Here is a 22,569-nt window from a genome sequence, read left to right as displayed (position 1 = left end):
CCTCACCCTTAGCATATGTTTTAGCACGTGTAGGTACTTAACTGAATGTCATAGTAGAAAGGAAAGCAATGCTTTGATTTTTGACTTATTTAACAATATTAATGAGTTGGGTTACAAGGAACAGTATAACTACTGTTCATTGAAAACCAAAACATCAATCTTCTTAACTTATAGTGTTGGAGGCACAGGGCATGTCATAGCGATTAATGACCAGTTGGAGGAGTAGATATCTCAATACATAGCCAAGGGCCATTAACCCCAACTGGCCATTAATTTCCAGGAAATGTCCTGTACTGAGGTCATTATTGCTAATAAAATGCACACATGGAAAGTTTCCTCTCTTTTTTCCTCTGTACATAAACATACATCCACATTATATACATTGTTACACATCATGTAAAAAAGTAATATTTCACATAGCTAGAGGTTCAGAAAACTAAGCCTAATGAGAAATGTAGTATAGACTTATTCTCTACATTCAGTTTACCTTTCACTTTTTTTTCAGAGGGTATAGGTAGGTGGAAGAATACATGATTGTAGGTCAAGGCTGTGGATCTGCTGCAGTCAGACACCCATGTTCTGTTAATATGTGGATATAGGGGAAAGTGAAAGGGACAGGCAAATGGGATTAGAGAAACGTGATGCATGTGGATGGAAGCAGCACATGTGACCTATTACCAAAGCAGTGTGGGATAACAGCATGGTTTGCGTCATAATACATTAGGTACTAGAACAGGCCTGAGGCACATTTAAGAGTTAAGTCAAGGTTCCTCTTTGGTGTCTTCTCTTTCCCACCCTACTGGATTATGCTACACTCTCTGCCTTTGCCTCATAGCATCCTAACCAAATCTGTCCTGCTTCTTGCTTTTCAGGAACCTTTAACTAGGTTTCACTCTTTCCTTGAACTGTCACTTTGCTTTCCATGCTTCTTTATCTGTCTTCCATGAAACTATCCTTGTCTTCCTTAAAACAACGTGATACTCCTTTGAGCTGTCTTCCATAACATTGCCTTAAATATCTCAATTTTAGTAATTATTTCATGGTACTTTAATTATGTGTATATAATCAATTGCTCCTTTCTGAAAAAAAAAAAAATCTTACCTTTTTTTTTTCACTTCAATAAATGTATGGTGTTTAGCTATGGTGTTAATGACTATTAAGAATATATGAACGCACACACACACACACACATATATATTATGCACTTATATATGCATAATATATGTATGTATAAGTATATATGAATGCATATATATAATATAAATATATATTTGTATATATTCTTATTTGCATACAAGCAGTATGTTTAAGGAGAAACTGAAAGTCAAAGAATGCCTCTGTTTTACTGGTATAAAAGTCAAAATGAAAAGTTACAAGGATGCATGTTTAAGAGATTAATTCAAAATTTACATAATTTAAATTTAATCCTGTTAAATTTTTCAGTAGGTCAGATACAGTGACTGTTTTGTGGCAATAGCATAAACATTTTGTCCTCCTAGATTTAAAATAATGCAATTCTTTGTTTTTTAAGTGTTTGCTTTAAATGTTATATCAATAAGGACTTTATTAGTGTTTTATATTAAAATATATGTTACTGAAATTTTAAAAACAAATTTTCATAAAGGGATCTTTATGGTCAGAAATACATTCTTGTTTTTTTATTAAATTATATCTTATTAGTTGAAACCATCAAGAAATATCATGTGTAAATAAAATATGTGATAACGTAGCATATTTAGTACAATATTCTTAAATGAATATGTAAATCAACTCTATTATTTGCATTTATAGTAACCTTCTAAATCAAAGAATTAAATATGCATAGATTACACACAAGACAATAGTTTGGTATTTCCTATAGGTATCTTTGAAGGTAATTAAAGTAACAGAAATAGAATTTATTAAGCATTCGTGATCAACATTTCATGAAAAAAAACGTAAAGTTTGTTGTCTATCTTTCAAATGTTCATCATGTATAAAAGTAAATTAATACATCCCTACATTTTATTTTATTTTATTTCCCTTTCCCAGATTGATTTTAACGTCTGAGATTTAAGATACTTGGAACCTTGATATAAAAAGTCTATGACACATTTTAGTAAAGAGTTGATCTTCCATAAGAAAACATCACTTGCTAGACCTTCTCTTTAAACTATCTAGACAGAAAGTATTTATTTTGATACTAAATAATTAGAAAGTTGCTTAAAATACAATCCTTTTTTTTTATATGGCCAAAGCTGTCACCAAAGAAGTACAGAAATTACTGGGATGGAAGCTATAGCTGGTATTCCATGTGGATTCCTCCCTGGAAGTAGGAATAGCAAATCCTTTCTGTGGGCATTTCTTAGAAAAATAGCAGTAACTTTGTGGTGAAGGAAGAGAAGGTGAAGGGCTGCATCAAGAGTTGAAGATCACTTGATTCTGCCTTAATGAAAAGCACCCAAAGACTTTGGGGTTTAGAAGGTCAATTTTAGCTGAAGTACAGAATAAAAAATGTTTTAATCTATTTATTGTTTTCCAAGTGATCCTTGGGAGACTTATTTAACTCGTACTTCATTTTCCTCATATGTGAAGTAATTATCTATCTTTCTTGGCTGCCATTGGCATTAACAAAAAATAAAAGGAAGCATAATACAATTTTTAAGCATCTATTTGAGCAAAACTCAATTTGAATTAGATGGCACCAAACTGGAAGAGGTTAGGAGAACTCCATCATCAAGAGTCAGGGGAAATACTTATATAAGGAAGGTGGGGAAGCAAATAAAGGAACTTATTTGATTGGCTATAGCTTAAAGGCTGTTTGTGATTGGTCATCTTTAGTGTTTTGAGTTCATAACTTTGAAGTATTCACAGGCTTAGATTTTGGCCATCATGTCATTAGAGCCACATCAGTCTAATGGCCTCCTTATTTAATTAATAGCATTATGCCATTTAATTTATGTAAAGCACTTTTTTTAAGTATCATATATAGAGATGCTCAATGAATATAACTTGTAATTATTATTATCAAGGTTAATTTGAAATATGTGAGTTTTGATTTACTCCAGATCTTAACAAAGACAATCAAGGCAGCTTATTTATGTCAACCTAGTTAATAACTTCCTCCTTCCTCTTATAATCCCTTTTATTTTACAGTTTGTTTTTCTATTCAGTGTTGCCCTGTGTAGGACAATCTAAAATGACCTGACCATATCCAATTTTCCCAAATTTAGGTAGACTATTACAATATCTTTTTAAGTCAGAAGCAAGAGAAGAATGCCCTTGAAATGCCAGATTTTATTTGTTTTTGCTTGGGAATCTTTTTTCTTTTTTTCTTTTTCTTTTTTTTTTTGCCGGGGCTGAGGGGTGTGACAATGGGGAAAAGAGTAGGCTTCTACCAGTATTTTTATCTGACCAAAGAATTCATCAAGTTAGAGAAATAATCGGTTCCCTCTACAGTTGCATTAAAAGAAAAAAAAAGCTTGAGGAGAGGAAGGAAGAAATGCTGACTAACACAAATCGTTGATTTTAAGTTAGGTGCTCATCTCCACAACTGAGTAAAGCCAGAGCTGAATTTTAGACTCATTTCTGACTCATTTCCCTAGCAATAATTTGTAAGATCAAAATGGGAGAAGGAGCAGTTAGTTTTTAAAATCTGTATACATTCATAAATTTATAATTTTGTAAGTCTAGGAAAATCTTCAAACTGCAATATTAATAGTTCCTTTCTTATTTTTAGATTAAATTACCACTGTGTCAAAGAGAACATTGTTTTCATCATGAATGCTAATAAAGATGAGCGACCGAAGCCCAGAAGCTACTATTTTTACCTTTTTCATGCCTTGATGGTGTTAAGCATGACCATGCTGTTTCTTCCGGTCATTGGAACTTCTAAGCAAAATATTCCACGACTCAAGCTAACCTACAAAGGTAAATATGTAAATGTTTTTCAGATTGTCTTTTTGATTATTGTATTTATTTTATTTAGAAATGCATATTGGTTTCATGGAAATGTTTTTAGTATTGGCATCAGTTAATAAAATTATTATTAGAGAACACAAAGCTGCATTGTTATTTTTGTGAGGAAAATAGGTGCCAAAACTGTTCACATACATACACTTTTCACCCCGTTATTCACAATAATCAACTACTGATTAGCAAAATTAGGAAATTTTGGTCTGCAAGTTGTAATCAATTTTGCGTTTAAACCAATCCATAAAAATAAAAAATAAAACGTTAATCCCATATAGTTGCCACTAATTACTTTATCACTCAAGGGGATTTTTAAAACATATTTTTATTAAAAATATAGTTAGTATATAATATTATATTAGTTTCAGGTGTACACGATAGTTATTCAAAATTTATATACCTGAGGAAGTGAACACCATGATAAGTCCAGCAACCCTCTGAATCTGTACCACGCTATCACAATAATATTGAGTATATTCCCTATGCTGTACATTACATGTGACTTAATTGTTTTATACTGAAAATTTGGACTACTTCTTGCCCTTCACCTCCCCCCCATTTAAAATTTTTCAGTTACAGTTGACCTTCAATATTCTGTATTAATTATTATTCTGTATTTTAGAAATACAGAAATACAGAAAATTAATTATTCTGTATTAATTTCAGGTGTTCAGCATAGTGGTTAGACATTTATATAATTTAAGAAGTGATTCCCTGACAAGTCTAGAACCCACCTGGCACTATACATAGTTATTACCATAATATTGCCTATATTCCCTGTGCGTTACTTTACATCTCCATGATTATTTTGTAACTACCAATTTGTACTTCTTAATCCCTTCACCTTTTTCACATATCCCCTCAACACCCCACCCATCTGGCAACCAGATGAGTCTTTCTGTTTTGTTTGTTTATTTTGTTCTTTAGATTCTACATATAAGGAAAATCACATTGCATCTCTCTTTCTCTGCCTGACACACTCCACTCAGCACAATACCCTCCAAGTCCATCCATGCCACCAAAGATGACAAAAACCCATTCCCTTTCTTGGCTGAGCAATATTCCACTATATATATATATATATATATATATATCACCTCCTCTTTACCCATTCTTCTGTCGACAGACCACCAAGCCTGCCTCCGCTTCTTGGCCGTTGTAAACAATGCTGCAATAAACATATGGATACACACATTCCCTCAAAGTAGCATTTTGGGTTTCTTCAGATAAATACCCAGAAGTGCGATTACTGGGTGCTTCTTTGTCTGTTGTTATAGCCTTTGTTTTAAAGTCTATTTTGTCTGTTATAAGTATTGCTACCCGAGCTTCTTTTTTTTTAAATTTCCATTTTCATGAAATAACTTTTTCCATCCCTTTACTTTTGGTCTGTGTGTGTCTCTCAACCTGAAGTGAGACTCTTGTAGGCAGCATATGTAAGGGTCTTGTTTTCTTATCCATCCAGCCACGCTATGTTTTTGATTAGAGCATTTAATCCACTTACATGAAAGCAATTATTGATAGATTTGTAGTTAATGCCGTTTTATTATTTATATTTTTTATTTTTTCCCCCATCTTAAAGAAGTCCCTGTAACATTCCTTGTCATACTGGTTTGGTGGTGATGAACTCCTTTCTGGATAGAATACCTTTAATTGTAGGTTCTTGCTTTTCATCACTTTGAATATATTGTGCCAATCCGTTTTGGGCTGCAAAATTTCTGTTGCGAAATCAGTGACAGTCTTATAGAGGCTGCCTTCTAAGTAACGGGTTGCCTTTCTCTTGCTTCTTTTAGGATTCTTTGTCTTTAAGCTTTGCCATTTTAATTATAATGTATCTAGGTGTGGGCCTGTTTGGGTTCATCCTGTTTGGGACTCTGCACTTCCTGGGCTTGTATGTCTATTTTTTTCATCAGGTTAGGAAAGTTTTTATTTATTATTCAAATAGGTTCCCAAGCCCTTGCGCTCTCTCTTCTCCTCTGGTACCCCTATGATGTGAATGTTGTTATGCTTGATGTCCTAGCAGTCTCCTAAACTATCCTCGTTTTTTTTTTTATTCCTTTTTCTTTTTGCTGTTCCTATTGGGTGTTTTCTGCAACCTTGTCTTCTAAATCTCTGGTTTGATCCTTTGCTTCATCTAGTCTTCTGGTGATTCCTTCTAGTGCATTCTTCATTTCAGTTATTGTATTCTTCACTTCTGACTGGTTCTTTTTTATGGTCTCTATTGCCTTTTTTATGCTTGCTATCTCTTTGTTGAAGTTCACACTAAGTTCCTTGAGCATCCTTATAACCACTGTTTTGAACTCTGTATCTGGTAGGTTGCTTGCCTCCATTTTGTTGAGTTCTTTTTTCTGGAGTTTAATCCTGTTCTTTCATTTGGGACACATTTCTTTGTTTTCTCATTTTGGTTGCCTCTCTGTTTGTTTCTATGTATTAGGTAGATCTGCTGTCTCCCAGTCTTGCCAAGTGGACTTATGTAGGGCCCTGTGGGGCCCAGTGGCACAGTCTCCCTGGTCACCTGAGCTGGGTGCTCCAGGAGTGTCCCTTGTATGGGTCGTGTGTGCTCTCCTATTGAGCCTCCATTGCTGTCGGCATGTCAGTGATGGGTTTGACCCTCAGGCTGACTGGCTGTGGGGTTTGGCCAGATCCATATCTTATAGGCTACTGTGCAGGGGGCTTACCCCATGGAGTGGGATTTCCCCAGCAGGCTCTGGTTCCTGTCGAGACTGCCCTTTGTGTGTGCTGTTTGTGGGAATAATTGGGCAGTACTCTGCTGTGGTCTGAAGCCAACCTCCAAGTATGTTGGTTCTGGAGACTCTTGTCAGAGGCTTGAGTCCAGCCACTGTCTGTGACTGAGGGGTTGGGGATTACCTGGTAGGAGCTACAAAGCTATCCACAGTTGGTAGCTGCCTCTGCTGGACCTGGAGGCATGTGGGAGAGGCCATGCTGTGAATGAAAGACGGCTGCCAGTAGTACCGGGCTGCCACTTGCTCCACAAAAAGCCAGGATACCCCGAGGCCTGCCGTCACCTGCCAGCTCACTTAAGGTTCAGCCACTGATAAAGCCTCGTATGGTCTTCAAGGTGGACGCGGCAACGTCTCAGTGAGTCAGAAGAGTGGAGCAGTGGAGCTCACCAGGCCAATCTGATTCAGGTTTGGCCTGTGGGGACGGGCTCATCACAGGAAATGTGGCGCCTGCCTGCTGGCTGCATGGGGGAAGGGCTCCACACAGGGCAAATGGGATGGCCTGTCCAGTCCTCGCCCTGAAGTTACACAACTCTGTCTGTCCCCATTTGTCTCTGGTGCTCACAGAGTAACCATCCCTACGCCAGAGCACAGGGGGAGTGCCTGTGTGGGCCCTTTAATAGCGTGTCTGGGTTTCCTGCAGCCTTCCATCCCACCTGGATGATCGGAGTCCTCACTGTTTTTCACAGCCAGAAGTTGTGGGGGCTCTTCTTCCCGACATCAGTACTTTGGGCTGGGGAGCCTGGTGTGGGGACTGGTGTCCCTCTCTCATTCATGGGGAACTTCTGTGGCTGAGATATCCCTCGCAATTTTCATCTGCCACATGGAAGGTTGAGGCCCGCCTGTTTTGTGTCTCTGCATGCCTTACCAGTCTTACGTGGCTTTTCTTTATGTCCTTGGTTATAAAACTTCTGTCCAGCTAGATGTCAAGTGGTTCTCCTGGTTGATTGTTCTCTAATTTAGTTGTTATTTTGATGTGTTCAAAGGATGAGGCAAACATAGCCTTTATCTATTCCACCATCTTGGATCTCCTCTGAAGAGGATTTTTTTTTTAAAACAGTAAAGTATCTTCAAAATGATTAACACAGTAAAATACTTTGACATCTCAAACAAATACATGTTTTAGTATTTTAAAAAGGCAATGTGAAAGGCTTAACTATAGAGGTGAAAAAACTACCCTGTTTCCCTGAAAATAAGACCTAGCCAGACCATCAGCTCTGATGCGTCTTTTGGAGCAAAAATTAATATATGACCCGGTCTTATTTTACTATACTATAAGACTGGGTTTATCTAACATTATATTATATAAGACTGGGGAAACATGATATTTAAGAAATGAAATCTGCTATTTGTTTGTAAGTGTTAAAAATAATATAAAGGCAAAGCTATGAGTTATATTTAATCATCTTGTGTATATGTATGTATAATATGTATTTGTACGTACGTGTATGTATGTATAATATATATATATATATATATGTGTGTGTGTATGTGTAATATCTTAGAGAGAGAGAGAGAGAGAGAGAGCCATTTTTGCACTCAAATATTTATTTCTTTTGTTTTCTTTTCTATGATATACGCTTGGCTTCTTTAATACTTAAATAATGAGAGGGAGGTGGGAGAATCAGACTTCTTTATTCTGAACTTGGCAGGTAAAAATTATGCTAGCAGTTTTGATATCCTCGATCTTCAAGACAACATATTTTCAGCTCAAATTGAATATCAATAATACAAGCTAATTTGATGTCAAATGTAAGTGGAAGTGGAACTAACATATTATACTTACTACACATTTTCTGTGTTGATGTTTGTTTGGAATTTATATCTCATGAATTAAAGAGTTAAGGCCACATACTATTTTTGAGCTTTTATATTTTCTACAATTTCTAGAACAGAGAAAACTAATTTACAATTTAAAGAAATCAGAACATTGGCTTTGTCTGTTGAAGGGAAGATTGACTGGAAAGGGATGAGAGAGGAAACTTTCTGAGATTATGGAAATGTTCTCTGTCCTGATAGAAATGTGGATCACCCAAGTATATGTATTTTTCACAACCCGTAATATTGCATGTCATATTTGTTTATTTTCCTGTATTCAAAATTACCTTAAGAAAAGAACAGAAAACAAATATTAAAAATCAAACAAAAAATATAGAGAGTTTGAAAATAAAGAGATTAAAGGAATAATAAGGAATGTTATCTTGTTTCTATGACATAGTGAATAACAAGAATATTGCATTGGTAAGGGTGAACAATGCAAAATAAATCAGACTTGCAAATAAACTTTAATAATAGTTAATAATCAGTAAACCTAGATTCATTTTGAGTAAAGCATTGATATCAGTACTGTGTGAATTATGTCATTTCATCCTCATCAACACCCTGTGAGGCGTGAATTTTTATAGCATTCCCTTCTTATGTATGAGGATACTGAAGTGCTAAGAAATGGAGATATTTTTCCAAGGTCTCAAATTAGTTCATGGCTCAGCTCCTGAGTCAGTTCAGTGCTGCATAGAACCTAGGAACCTAATCCTTATTCTTAGACCCTAGATTTAAGTAGTTCTCCCCTGAGGCATTTACCTACCAGAGTGAATTTTAAAGTTTACAGAAGCATCTTGCTGATGTTTGACTAACTGATGTTGATTTTCAATTGTCAAATTTAAATGGAGTTGAAAGACCACATGCTCTGTTTAAGATCACTTGGTGGCCAAAAGAGATTTACAGATTTCTGGGATTTTATGGCCTTTGATCAATTTATGGAAAAAAAAAAAAAAAGAAAAGTAGATTGTCACTGTGATTATTTGTATTCATAATCAAAATTTCATTCAATTGTAAAATATTAAATCAAGTGTGGTAAGCTGATCATTTGAAAATAACAGTTCAATCCTTAAAATAGAAAATCATGTTAATTCCTTATAGCTGCTACTGATTAGTTTATCCGTGTGTGTGTGTGTGTGTGTGTGTGTGTGTGTGTGTGTGTGTGTGTGGTATTGTGTGAATATATATTTTGGACTTGTAGCCAATCCTATAAAAGTTCAAAATCTTGTTTTATTTATCTCCCCATAAAGTCTCACTGCTCTCGGCATCTAGTGCTTTTATAAAAGGAGAACTGTTACAGGTGTTGGATTAAACACAGTAAGAGCTATTCTTTTCAGGGCTCATATTCAGTATAGTGTTGAAATGCTACATTTTTTAAGTTTTTATCTACAAGTAGGTTGTCTACATATCAAAGACTGGTAAGTAGTAGCAGGGTAGGAATTATGGAAATGTCCTCCCAGCCTACCCTCAATAGACAAACACACACATGCTCATGCACATGCGTGCCCATGAAGGCATATCCAACATTTCTACTGGCTCTCCATGGCTGCTACTAGCCATTCATTTCCATAGGTATGCTAATAATAGAGGAGTCATTTTGGCTAGGAGAATTACTGACAACCCTTAGGGAAGACTCCTTTTTCTACTATAAAGAATGTGGGGTCCTCTCTTTGGAAATCATCAGTTCAGTAAGTACTATGAAGTCTACCTATCCCATCTACTTTCAAGAATTTCAACTGTTTCCTTATTCACTTCTTTTGTACCATATCTGAGAGTTTAGAAGGGAAGTAGTTGAAATCCTGACACATTACTTTTGAAAAGTGGTCTATTTCTGAATAAACAAAGTTATGGCATAAAAATTACTGCTACTTGAGGGTTTGGTGAGGAAAACTGTTTGCATTTTGACTTTTGAGGTAATAATCACAACTCTCCCTTGGCATTTTCTATCTTTCTTTCTTGTGTGACTCTAATGAATTGAGATCAGCTAGTACCACCCATTGCTTAGGTAGTTTTGAGAGAGTCTTATAAAAGTTTGTGCTTGGGTACTGAAACAGTGCCAAAATGTGAAGTAAGAAAAATCAGCCAAGATGAAAAATCAATTTTATTTTCAAAGAAACTAATTTTTATGGTCACAAAATCAGCTTTGTTTTTCTGCTTTTCACAATTCATACTTCCTTAGGTGTTAACCAAAGATACAGCCAGTACAGTATCAGAAGAGTTAGCTACTTTGAACAGCTGCAAGATTATTTTGAGGGATTTCTTAAAGGCCAACAGAAATGTAATAACCATTTTATCCAAAGAATGTTCTTTGATAAAGACTTAGCTTTGAACCTTTAAATCCACAGGAGCTTGTTTTGTTCTATTGTTGTATAAAGAGATTTCTATTCAGTTGCATATTTTGAATTCTTGCACATTTATTCATGTTAAATCTGTTTCTTGAGTAACAAGTAAGGAACCTTAGAGATCAGGATGTTTTATATTTCTGGATTTTCAGGATGCTCTATATTGCTGGATATGTATGTATGTATGTATGTATGTATGTATGTATGTATGTATAGCCATATATATATATTCCTACAAGGTGCGCTTCTCACAGTAACTTGTAAAGTTTATACTACAGATGTAGTAACAAAAATTTTTGAGATACGACCTACTTCAATCTTGTAATAGTGTTAACCTTTTCTATCTCACAATCATCAGGAAGGAACTCACATAGGTTAAAGATATTTATATGCAGGAATCATTAGTATCTGTAATGTTATTTGTTTGGAAAACTCCAGAATATAAGATAGGTGATATAGCTAAAGAGAAAATGGACAAAAACTTTGCAAAGGTAAGAGAAAATGGAAGTTAACCAATTTGCAAAGATTCATCTTTAAAATTAATTATACTTTCTTCTGTTTTCTTTTTTATATCTTCTCTTTAGCCTTTCTTTTTCTTTCCTATTTTAGATTTTAGTATTAACTTACATTTGATTGGCTCATTATAGCTATAGATATAGATATAATTATAAACCTGCCGTGTGTGTGTGTATGTGTGTGTAGTTTGTTTTCTTACTACAGCCTTTTGAGCATAGCACAATGAGAATTCAGCTATCAATTACATTCGAATATTTTCCCAAAAAAAACTTTTGCTGTCTCAAAGAATCACAGTAAAGCTACAAAAACACCAGCTAGTCAGCATGGAACCTATGCATATGAGACATCAGGAAGGAAAAACCCACATGTACTATTTAATATATATTCACCCATTCCCCAAATATGTATTGCGCAACTACTGTGTACCTGACACTGTCTTGGTGAGGGAAAAGTCACTGTCTTCTTTGAATTTCTTTGCCAGATAGGGAGACTAATACTGAACAAGTAAACAAATAAACAATATCATTTTAAATAGTGGGAAGTTCTATGGAAATTACAAAGCAAGAGAGTGTCTGGGTGCAGGTACCCTACTTAGACTTTATCATGTCTAAGTTTTATGACTCCCTGAAAACCATTTTATGTGCATTTTATAGATAAGAAATCTGAGGCTCAGAGCTTTAAGGCCTGCCCCCAAACCAAGATGCTATTAAGTGGCAGAACTATGTAGTGTATTTACATCTCTCTAGTTCAAGGCTCATGCTCTTGCCACCTTGTACCCTTGAGGGAAACTTTATATATTCAGGGACATAGTTATCAGTATATTTTTAAAAAATACAAAGTTCAACTATTTTTGCTTTGGCAATATGCTTTTTTCAATAGTTACCAATAGTACTAATTCTTTTTTGCTCCTCTAAAACTTTCATGTATATGCATAGAAAGGAAAAACTTGAAATCATATTTAATTTTTGTTTTTGCTACTGTATAATGAAACATTAATATATTTGATACAGTGGTTCTTTGTTTAGTTGGAAGTTTTTGAGAAATGAGTGGGTAAGTCTATATACTTTTTCTTTATTTAAAAATTACTCTATTTATCTGTGAAATCTGGCATGTGTCTCAATTAGAAATTCATGGCTATTTGAATCATCTAACTCATTGATTTGATTTGACTAATCTAATATTAGTTTGATTATCTCAATTAGGTATGATGTAGCAGTGGAAGGAAGCAGGTTTTGAAGTCAAACTGCTAGGTATTAACTGCTCTTACTAACTGTGAGGTATTTGGAGTTTTATTTTCTGTGCTGCAATTTTCTTGTTCATAACAGAGTAAATCTAACAGTAAATCTAAATGCATTCATTGACTTATTTCTTTTTACTTTATTTTATTTATTTTTATAACAGTTTTTTTTATTAGTTTCAGGTGCACAAAACCATGCAATAGACAGTTATCATTTATATCCCTCCCACAGTGACATCCCCCCTCCCCCATCCACTACCCCTCTGACATTGCACACAGCCATTACATTTCCACTGTCTCTATTCCTAATGCTGTGCTCCGCTTCTTGTAAATAAATATATATATATATATATATATATATATATATATATATATATATATATATATATATAAAATTGTAGTTGACATTCATTATTGTTCAGCTTCAGCGTCAGGTGTACAGTGCAGTGGTCAGGCATCTACATCATCAGTTTGGGGAATGCAATCAATAATGTTGTAAATATTTTGTAGGGTATCTGATGGACACTTGTCTTGTTAGGGAGACCACCTCAGGGATGATGTAGATGCCTGGTCACTGCACTGTACACCTATTGCTAATTTATTTATTTCTGATAAGGTTGTTGTGAAGGTACATTGATCCATGTAAAGCACCTAAAACAGTGTTTGACATAGTAAGCATTTAATATGCTGTCAATATTTTTTTTTATGCAATGTCATTATCTTGCTAGATGTTAATGGTTGTTACAAGACTGAAGGTTTCCCTATGTAAACAAGTTTGAAAAATATTGCATAATTTCCTCTTGGGAATTTGCAACATATATTACAATTACTTCTGTTTACTCCCAAGGCATTTTCTACTACAGTTAGTTTCTCTTAATCAAATAACCATCCACAAATTGTGAGTTTATTCAAGGTACTTTCAGTATTTTTACCTTTGTTGTCTTCCAGTTGTTAACAAGCTCTTACATTTAAAAAGTCATCATTGTTGACCTTGATTAAAGTTGTGTCTTTGAGTACTTGGTAGCCCTCAGAGTGGGTAAAAATAAATCATAAAATCATTCAGAAGTTCAGACTACATGATGCTATCTAACGTGGGCATTTTGTGTGGTCAAATTCATGGGAAAGAAAATGGCTTGCTCTGAAAACCTCCCCCTAAAGTACTTAATGAAGAAGCATTATCAATCTCATAGTGCAAATTCCCATATTTTATATATATCAAGCCATTGATGATTTAATTTTGGTGAATGTAGTATGTTTGAATGGACTCACTTGTTTTCCCAGGCATATTTTCTCTTAAACTGAAGCTGTGCAGTTGGGCTTCCATTTGTTTGAGAGTTCAAAAATAATTTCATTTTGCATGTAATAGTCAACTGTCTACAGTTTATAACAATAGCTTCTGAATGTTCACTATGTTTCTGGACTCATTCTGGCAACAAGGGGCCTATCAGTAAATAGAAGAGGAAAAATTTCCTGTCATCACATAGTTTACATTCTGGTATAGAAGGGCAGATCATACATAAGTATATTACATAGCAAGATCGAAGATAAGTACTATGGAGAAAAATGAATCACGAAAGTTAGCTAGAGAGTGGTGGAGGGTGTATTAGTGAAATGTGGTGGTCAGGGAAGAGATCACTGACAGAGTGATGTTTTCACAAATACTTAAAGAACAGTTGCGAGTCATGCAGATAATTGGGAAAGGAATATATAATGTGGGTGCCAAAAAAATGTATACACATCACTTGTATTCATTTTTTGTTATTGGTATATATTAAGTATTACAATTTTAATACAGTTTTTTCCTTTCTTAAAATGTGTATGCTTTTTGGCACCTTCTGTATATATGCAAAAGGAACAGCAAGTACAAAGGTCCTGAGGTGAAAAGATGTCCAGCATGTTCAAGGATCCTAAAGAAAACAGTATGGCTGAACAGCAGTGGGATGTCAGAAAGGAGAAGATTGTTTAAATCAGAGAGTTAGTAAGAGGGAAGAAGGATTAGTCCTTCCACTGTTGCCATTGTTAAAAGACTCACTTTTAGTCTAAGTCTTCTGGGAATCCACTGGAGAATTTTGAGCGCAGAGGTGACATGATCTGACTCTCATTGTAGAAACTTTAGTTCCTATGTTGTGAATGCACTGAAAGGGAGATATCTGAGAAATAGGGAACCAGGTTTGAGGCTATGGCAGTAATCCAGGTGAGAAATGATCATCTATGGACCAGACTGGTTGCAGTGGAGGGAGGAGAAGAGGATATGAAGGTAAAGCCAACAGTATTTGTTCATGGATTGATTGGATATGAAATAAGAGAGAAGTCAAATCTGACTCCATGATATATATATATATTTTTTTTTTGGTCTAAGGATGGAGTTACTATTAATTGAGCTGATGAAGACTGTGAAAGAAGTAAGTTTGGGGAGATCAAGTGGACATAATTTTTTGAGGAGGCTATTAGATACCTAAGTGAGATGTCAAGAAGGCATTTGAGTATATAATTTCTGGAGTGTATGGGAGCTATCAATTGGAGATATGATTTTGGCAGTTAGCCTATAGACATTTTTACATCCATGAGACTCTGTGAGATGACTAAGGGATGTAGAGGAATTTGGAGGATTGAGTTCTGGAATACTCTCAAGTCAGGAAATTAGAGAAAGGAGGAATGAACATCAAAGTCACCTGAAAAGAAATGCCCAGATTTATAGGAGAAAAATCACGAGTTGTAGTATAGAGGAAGCTAAATGAAGAAAGTAAATGGAAAGGGATTATCAGCAGTGTCATATTCAGCTAATGTGTTATGAAAGATGCCAAGTAAAAATGAACATTAGATTTAACAACAAAAGTTCATTGTTGTGTATGAGAACAGTATCTCTGAGTGTGGGAGCCATAGCACAATTACGATGGATTCTTACAGGCTAAGGGACTGGAGACAATTATAGATAATTTTTTCAAGGACTTTTCCTGTAATGGAGATATGGACAGTGGTAGCTGGAAGGACAGTGTATCAAGAGACTTGTTTTCCTCTTGTGCTAAATAACAACATATTTATATGCTAATTGACATAATCTAAAAAAATAAATAATTGGTGATTTAGAAGAGATATGAGATGAAAGAAACTATTAATGAGACTTCATTTGTTTCTCTATAAACAGGATACTTTTAGAACATATGTAAATAAAAGTGGCTTATTTTGCATAGTAAACTGTTATCTGGTTCATTATCAGTGTAAACTTTTGTCTAGATAGAAAGAGAGGGTAAACAGATATAAAATATGTTTAAGGAGGGATGTGTTCAGTGATATAGGCTGTAAGTACTATATGTTTAGAAAATTGACATAAAAGGATTTGGAAATAAACCCAAAGAAGATTAAATAATCACTCCAGGATCACATAAATAAATAATTTAAAAAATTTATCCAAATCTCCTGCTTTTCAGTTCAATAGTGTTTATACTACAACTTACCTGTATCCAATCCTATTAGTTAATAATAATACCTATTTAAGTGTATGTGGAACACTGTTCTAGACATTATTAATCTGTGGAGGTTCACAGAGTGGTGGAAGTTACACAGTAATATGAGGTGATATGTGATGTCATATTGACATACAAATACCATACAAAAAGAATTCCTCGAATTAAGGAGCTACATAAAAATCACTGAGGTTTGTAGTGGTCAGTGGTGCTGCCCTAGCAGGGTAAAGAGAGCTATATCGTGGGACACTTTGGTTGTGTCTTTGGTTATGCATTAACGTGCAAGGGACTTTAGAAGTGTCATAGCTTAAGTCAAGTCAATATTTTCTGAGATTAAACCCAGTCAACTATTTTTTTGTTTGGTTAAAAAAAGTTTTCTTTGAGCAGATCTTTTATGTAGTTGGTTTACTATTCTATAAATTATTGAGGAGATAAAAATTTTTATATGAAACTGCTTGTTTTATGACTTCACTTACCTAAACTTTGGCTCTAATTCCTTGGGTCTTATTAAAGGAATTTTTACAGTGAGATTCTTTCAATACATGTGTAAAAATATAAATTTATGGACATTTTTAAAATGAATGTTGCTGAGTCTTTTTAGCACAAAATTTGACAAATGGCTCTCTGTTTGAGAACTGGTAATATACATTTTGTATTTTTGTAAGAGTCCTTTAACCATGTTGATTTAATCCTATTAATTCAAAAGACACATAAATTAGAACTAAAGTGCTTTTTACTTATAAAGAAAGATACTCATAAAGAGGCTTATTTGACTAAAGCCACAGTGAGCCAGACACCATAGAGAAAATAAGAAAAATATTTCGGTAATCCCGATGGAATGGTGAAGTGCAAGAAGTAATAGAAGTGAACTTGTCTGTGGGTATATTCCATAAATGTAAGTAGAGTTGTTTTGAAAACGAATATTGTTTTTCTAAGTAATAGTAAATATTAAAATATAAATTACAGCTGTAGTGGCTGATGGGTTTTAGAGTTAGAAGACCTAGATAGGTTTCAGCTTTTTCTTGGCCTGTACTGTTCATGCTCCATTAGAGTGATTATTTGTTCTTTCTGAGTCTAGGTTTTCTCATCTGGAAATTAGTGATAATTCTGGTTCTCCTTGAGGATCAAATTAAATAATATAGGGAAGGTTCCTTGGATATTATAAAGCACAAAATGGATGTTATAATGGGCTTCAAAGGGAGACCAAACATAATACATTATCGAATTAATTGAAGCAAGATATGAAGAGAATTGGTCTTTAAAAATATAATTATATTTAGGTATCATGGATGGAATTTCCACGCCAGATAACAGGAACTTTACTTGAAAATCAATAATTTATCATAATTTGTCACCTTTGCATCTTCCTTCCAGGTTAATGCATATTAAATGAATGTACTTCCTTTCTTTGTCAGGGGAAGCTAAGGGGGTGAAGTTTATATATCATTGGTTTAAACTAAGCAGGTCATTTATCACTTATAGCAATTACGTTATAACTTAATTAAGTTAGGGTTATATGGATTTGACCAATGTAGAATTGTAAAGGAAAAGAAAATAATTTGGCCATCTTGCATAAATTAATACATGTCATCATTTAAAGGTTTGAGAAAAACTCTAGTGTGAAGAAGGAAGGGGTCCAGTTCTTCAGTGCATTGGGCCACAATGCACTGTTTCAAGGACCAGTAATATCCACATAACCTGGGAACTTGTTAGAAATGCAGCATCTCAGCACTACCCCCCCAGATTTCTAAATGAGCATTGTATTTTCACAAGAATTCCAGCTGATTTAAATGCATGTTAAATCCTGAGGAGCACTGCTCTAGAGTGTTTTGTTTCAGACCTGCTCCCCTCCCCACTGCACACATGAACATTTGGAGATCACAACAGGAACTTCTTATGATTGCAAAGCATAAGAGCCACAATTGGATCTCCAAATGGCAAGCACATTAACCTCTCTAAATTATTAATAAGCCTGTAATAAATCCTGATTTAGATGGAAGGTAGATAAACTAATGCAAACAAGAATCACTAGTTTGAAAAATCATTAGTTAAATGTGCATTAGATTTATGTGCAAGAAGTGGTGGTGGATTACGGCAATGGTTTAGACGTTATTCTTATCTGCAAGGGTTTTTAGTCTTTTTAAGGGACAAAATAACTGCAAAAAGATTCATACCTTGGGATTAGAGTAAATAAAAGCAAACATTTCAAAGAATTTCAGAGGTGGTTGGGTATGAAATTGAGCTTTGAACATTGGAGCTAACTTACTTAGGGTTTACTAAGTGAAGTATATGCTGGCATTGGGTGATTTTGATCATGAAATTGACCTAACTTAATTGTGATTTAGGGGAAAAAAACAGAATAGGCAGCATTATGTGGTAGGGATTGCCTGAGAGGGGCACACAGAAGAGCAAAGTTGTATAGGAGCCTGTCACAGTTATTTAGAGAAGTAGTAATATGGATCTTAGCCTGGCTGACAGTGGAGATACATATTTGAGGAGAATAGGAAATTTGATAGAATCTACAAGGCTTTAAATTTAGCTGGATGTTGGTGTTAGGGAAATGAAATAGACTTAGAGGTACCAATAATTTAAATAAGGGGAAAAAAGAGTAAGGGGATATGGAAAAGCAACTAAAAATGATTCTGACATTTTGAGCCTGGGGACTAGGTCATGTCATTAAAGCCAATAGGATGAGTTGGCTGTGTGGAAAACAATACAAGCCAATAGGATGAGATTGCTGTGTGGAAAACAATACAAGCCAATAGGATGAGATTGCCGTGTGGAAAACAATACAAGCAGGCTATTGGAAATTCTGAACTGTGACTTGGGAGAAGCAATGGGATTTAGGTTTGTCTGTTTTGAAGTCATCAGTAGAAATAACAATTTATGAGAGAAAAACAATTTATGGGAAACATTATTGAATTGCTTTTGCCCTATGAATACTGCCTGAATTTCAGGAGAACATTGTTTTATGATGTACTTTTAATCTCCCTCTGGGAAGTCTATGTGTGTATTCTGATGCAAACTCTCCGGACACCTATACCAAGAGAAAACCTAGAGAAAAGTTCTACAGATAACTGACATCCTTTTGTTCTGAATGAAAAGCCAAATTGAAGTTTTCCTGAATCAATGGAAATTAAATTTTAGGTCAGACATCACATTGAGTGGCCCGCATGATAAGTGAAAACAAACAAATAAACAAAACCAAGACATATTCAGGACAATTATTTTAAATTTCATAGTAGCAAGAGGAAGTGATTTAAATAACTGCCAGGAAACATAGAAGACACATTTAAAGGCTTGGGATATGGATAACATCGGACTTCTCAAACGTGACTTTGGAAGTTGGCAGATAGTGTACAAATGCCTTAGCATTGTGGGGTTGAGTGCTGTTCAACCTACAATTGTATAGTTGGCCCAATTATCAATAAAAGTAAATTAGAAACATTTTCACACATGGAACGTTTCCAGAATTTAAATCTCAGTCAACCTTTCTTAGGAAACTTCTGGAGATGTGTTCACTAAAATAAGACATGGATTCCAGGAAAGATGGAATTCATAATAGAAGAGAGGTAGAAGGAAGTTTGAGATAGCTGTTCCTCAGGTCAGATAACAGCCAATCCAGACTGTAAGAAGAGGAAAAAGACAGGCACTAAAAAGGGCCTTTCCATCACCAGGAGAAAAACAAAAAACACTCACACGGAATTTCATTTGAAGATTTTAGGGAGGCATTTTTCAGAAAGTATAGAAACATTTGACCAGGATCTTATAGAAAACTAAGCAAATGTAACAATTGGGAAATTACTAATAAAAGCAATATTTTGTTTTCAAGAAAGTGTAATCAGAGAACACTACTTTTCTAAGTAGGGAAGAATATTTACTTCGCAATAGTAATGGAATCATTGAATACAGGTTTCATAAAAATTACATATTTTAATATTAGGAGCTTGGTTGGAGGGAAAGTTGGAATAAAAAAATCTAAAATTCTTAACTTATGTAAACAGGAATTCAATAGAAATGTCTAAAAATGACATTTTAAAAGTTAGTAATATATACATGAATAGAAAATAAACTAGTAAATGTGTTAACTGGGGGCTAGATTGGGGGACAGAGAAGAAGACAGGAGACAGATGGGCTTATGTATGCCTTTTAACATTACCTTTTCATGTGCATGTGCTTAATTTTGATTAATATAATGAATTTTTTAAAGTAATATTTTTTTAAAATACAGAGGGTACCAAAGAAATGTATAGACATTTTAAGAAAGGAAAAAATGTATTAAAATTTTAGTAATCAATATATACCAATAACAAGAGATGAATATAAGTCTCGTTTGACTTTTGCAATTACAAGAGGAGCTCAAAGTGGTTACCATCAGCGTCCAGACATTTCTGATTATGGTGAACTATTGCTTGAGCAAAATTGACCAAAGTGTCCATTTGTATACGTTTTTTTGGCACCTCTGGTAGTAGTTACCTTTTAAGTTATTCTCATAACTCTTTGCTCTATGCGTTAGTTTGTGGGGATTTTAGCTTGAGGGATTATTCACTGTCACGTTTGTGTTGCTTTTTAGAATCAGTAGTAGGTGGTGGATTAAGGTGATTTTCTGAGTCTTTTTAAAAATTAAATTCACATATTTGATTGAAAATAAACCTACATTCATTTGTGACATGGTATTTTGATTTTAAATATTCCTTGAAATTTGAAAAAGGGAGAAATTCTCAATACTTTGAAGGGAGTTAAGGAAATAATTGTTAAAGTAGAATCAATCTTCTCCTGAATTATCCTCTCAGCTATTTCTGAGAAGGTGTATTCTATTACGGCATTGTTCTTCTGGAAATGTACTAGGTATTTATAATGCTAACCTCTTTTTATAGGTCGAAAGGAAAAATTACTGTAGCAAAGCTTTTGAGAATTCAAAAGGAGTCATTCTTACTCAAAGTAAGAATTTAAAAGGTCTCATAATCATAAATTATGAATCTCATCTGTGATGGATTATAGAAAGCATCTACTATTGAAAACTAGCCAAATAAGAACAAACCTGTGATTTAAAAGCATGGATGTAGATGGAAATGTGACAGTTTAAAATTGCCCACTCCTACTCCATATCCTGTCCTGGCAAGAACACAGCTCTGATGATATAACAGCCTTTATTTGTTTCTAATTTATGTTTCCCTATGTGGTATCATCTGATTTATTATTGACAGAGATAATGATCTGTCTAAGACCTAAAAAACTGAATCGTCTCCAACATTCCATTGCAGAAGAGTAAATGAGAATTTTACTTATTTATTTATTTATTTTCTGATTGGGACTTGCATTTACAGGAAGAAAACAAGGTTGGACTTCTCACCTAAGGAAGTATAATGATAATATAACATAGACATATAATTTTGAAGTAGTCTTTTGTAGGGATTTTAGGTTTAACTAACATTTCTTTATGCACTTGATAATGTTTGAGCAGTTGGCTCTGGAGACTAAATATATATATAAATAGAGATTAATTGGTATTTTTGATAGGTGGAGGTAACCAGAATCATTTTATATGATCTCAAGCATCAGAAAACTAATTGGAAGTCATGTGGGGCCAATGTAAGATGAATTAACTTTCAAAGGTTGAATCCAAGAGAGATCCCATGCTTTGCCTTGTACCAAAAGCTGAAGACACAAAAACAAGTCCACAGAGAGCCAAAGGGGCTGAGTGAGCCATAGCACTGGAGACTAATTTTCATTTTGGAGTGAACAGTTTGCTCCTTTTACTTAATTCCTGATCCAAACTGAGAACAGGCTATTTTGGGGGGAACTGGGGGTGGAGGATGCTTTGATAGCCAAAACATTTCTGAAAACTATGGGAAGAAGGAATTCCATAGATGGAATCTTTGAATACTAACAGGCAGTATGGAAGCCTTGGGAATTCAAAGCTCAAGAAGGAAAAGCTGAATTTATGGTGAAGGCAGGAATAGAAATTCCTTTACTTCTTTTTAAAATTAGTTTCAGGTGTACAAAACAATGTACTAGTTAGACATTTACATGCCTCACAAAGTGATAACCCCCTCCTCCAATCTACTGCCCCTTTGACATTGTATTTAGGTGTTACAATGCCATTGACTCTATTCCCTATGCTGTACTCCGTATACCTGTACTGTATAGATATATATTAAATTATAGTTGACATTCAGTATTTTTCAGCTTCAGCTTCAGATGTATAGCGCAGTGGTCAGGCATCTACACCACCCATGAAGTGGTCTTCCTAATAATACAAGTGCCCACCTGACACCCTACAAAATCTTTACAACATTATTGATTGTATTCCCCAAACTGTCTATTTTAGCTTTATAGAGAACACACTGGAGACGTTACTGTATTCAAGAAACCTCAGCACCGCCGTACTGATACAATGGCTATTTCCTTGATGAAAAAGAGGAGTGGCTGGGACAAGAACTTATGCTGAATATCCTGAGATGGCAGGGAAAGGCAACTGGGTTTTGATCTGGACCCACATT

At 34.7% G+C, this 22,569-nt stretch overlaps 1 protein-coding gene across 1 annotated transcript in view; it reads left to right on the top strand.

The window, feature by feature from the left end:
* Window positions 1-22,569, top strand: part of SEMA3D (semaphorin 3D) — a 198,248-nt gene that overhangs the window by 59,142 nt on the left and 116,537 nt on the right. Inside the window, exon 2 of the mRNA XM_019753571.2 lies at window positions 3,719-3,909. Within this exon, the coding sequence (XP_019609130.1) occupies window positions 3,759-3,909 (151 nt within the window). The 5' untranslated portion in view covers window positions 3,719-3,758. The remainder of the gene's footprint in view (window positions 1-3,718; window positions 3,910-22,569) is intronic.

Source organism: Rhinolophus sinicus, linkage group LG09 (assembly GCF_036562045.2).
Source record: "Rhinolophus sinicus isolate RSC01 linkage group LG09, ASM3656204v1, whole genome shotgun sequence".
Taxonomy (NCBI): Eukaryota; Metazoa; Chordata; class Mammalia; order Chiroptera; family Rhinolophidae; genus Rhinolophus; species Rhinolophus sinicus.
The sequence above is the reverse complement of the archived record's forward strand: the minus strand, read 5'-3'. Positions and strand labels throughout refer to the sequence as shown.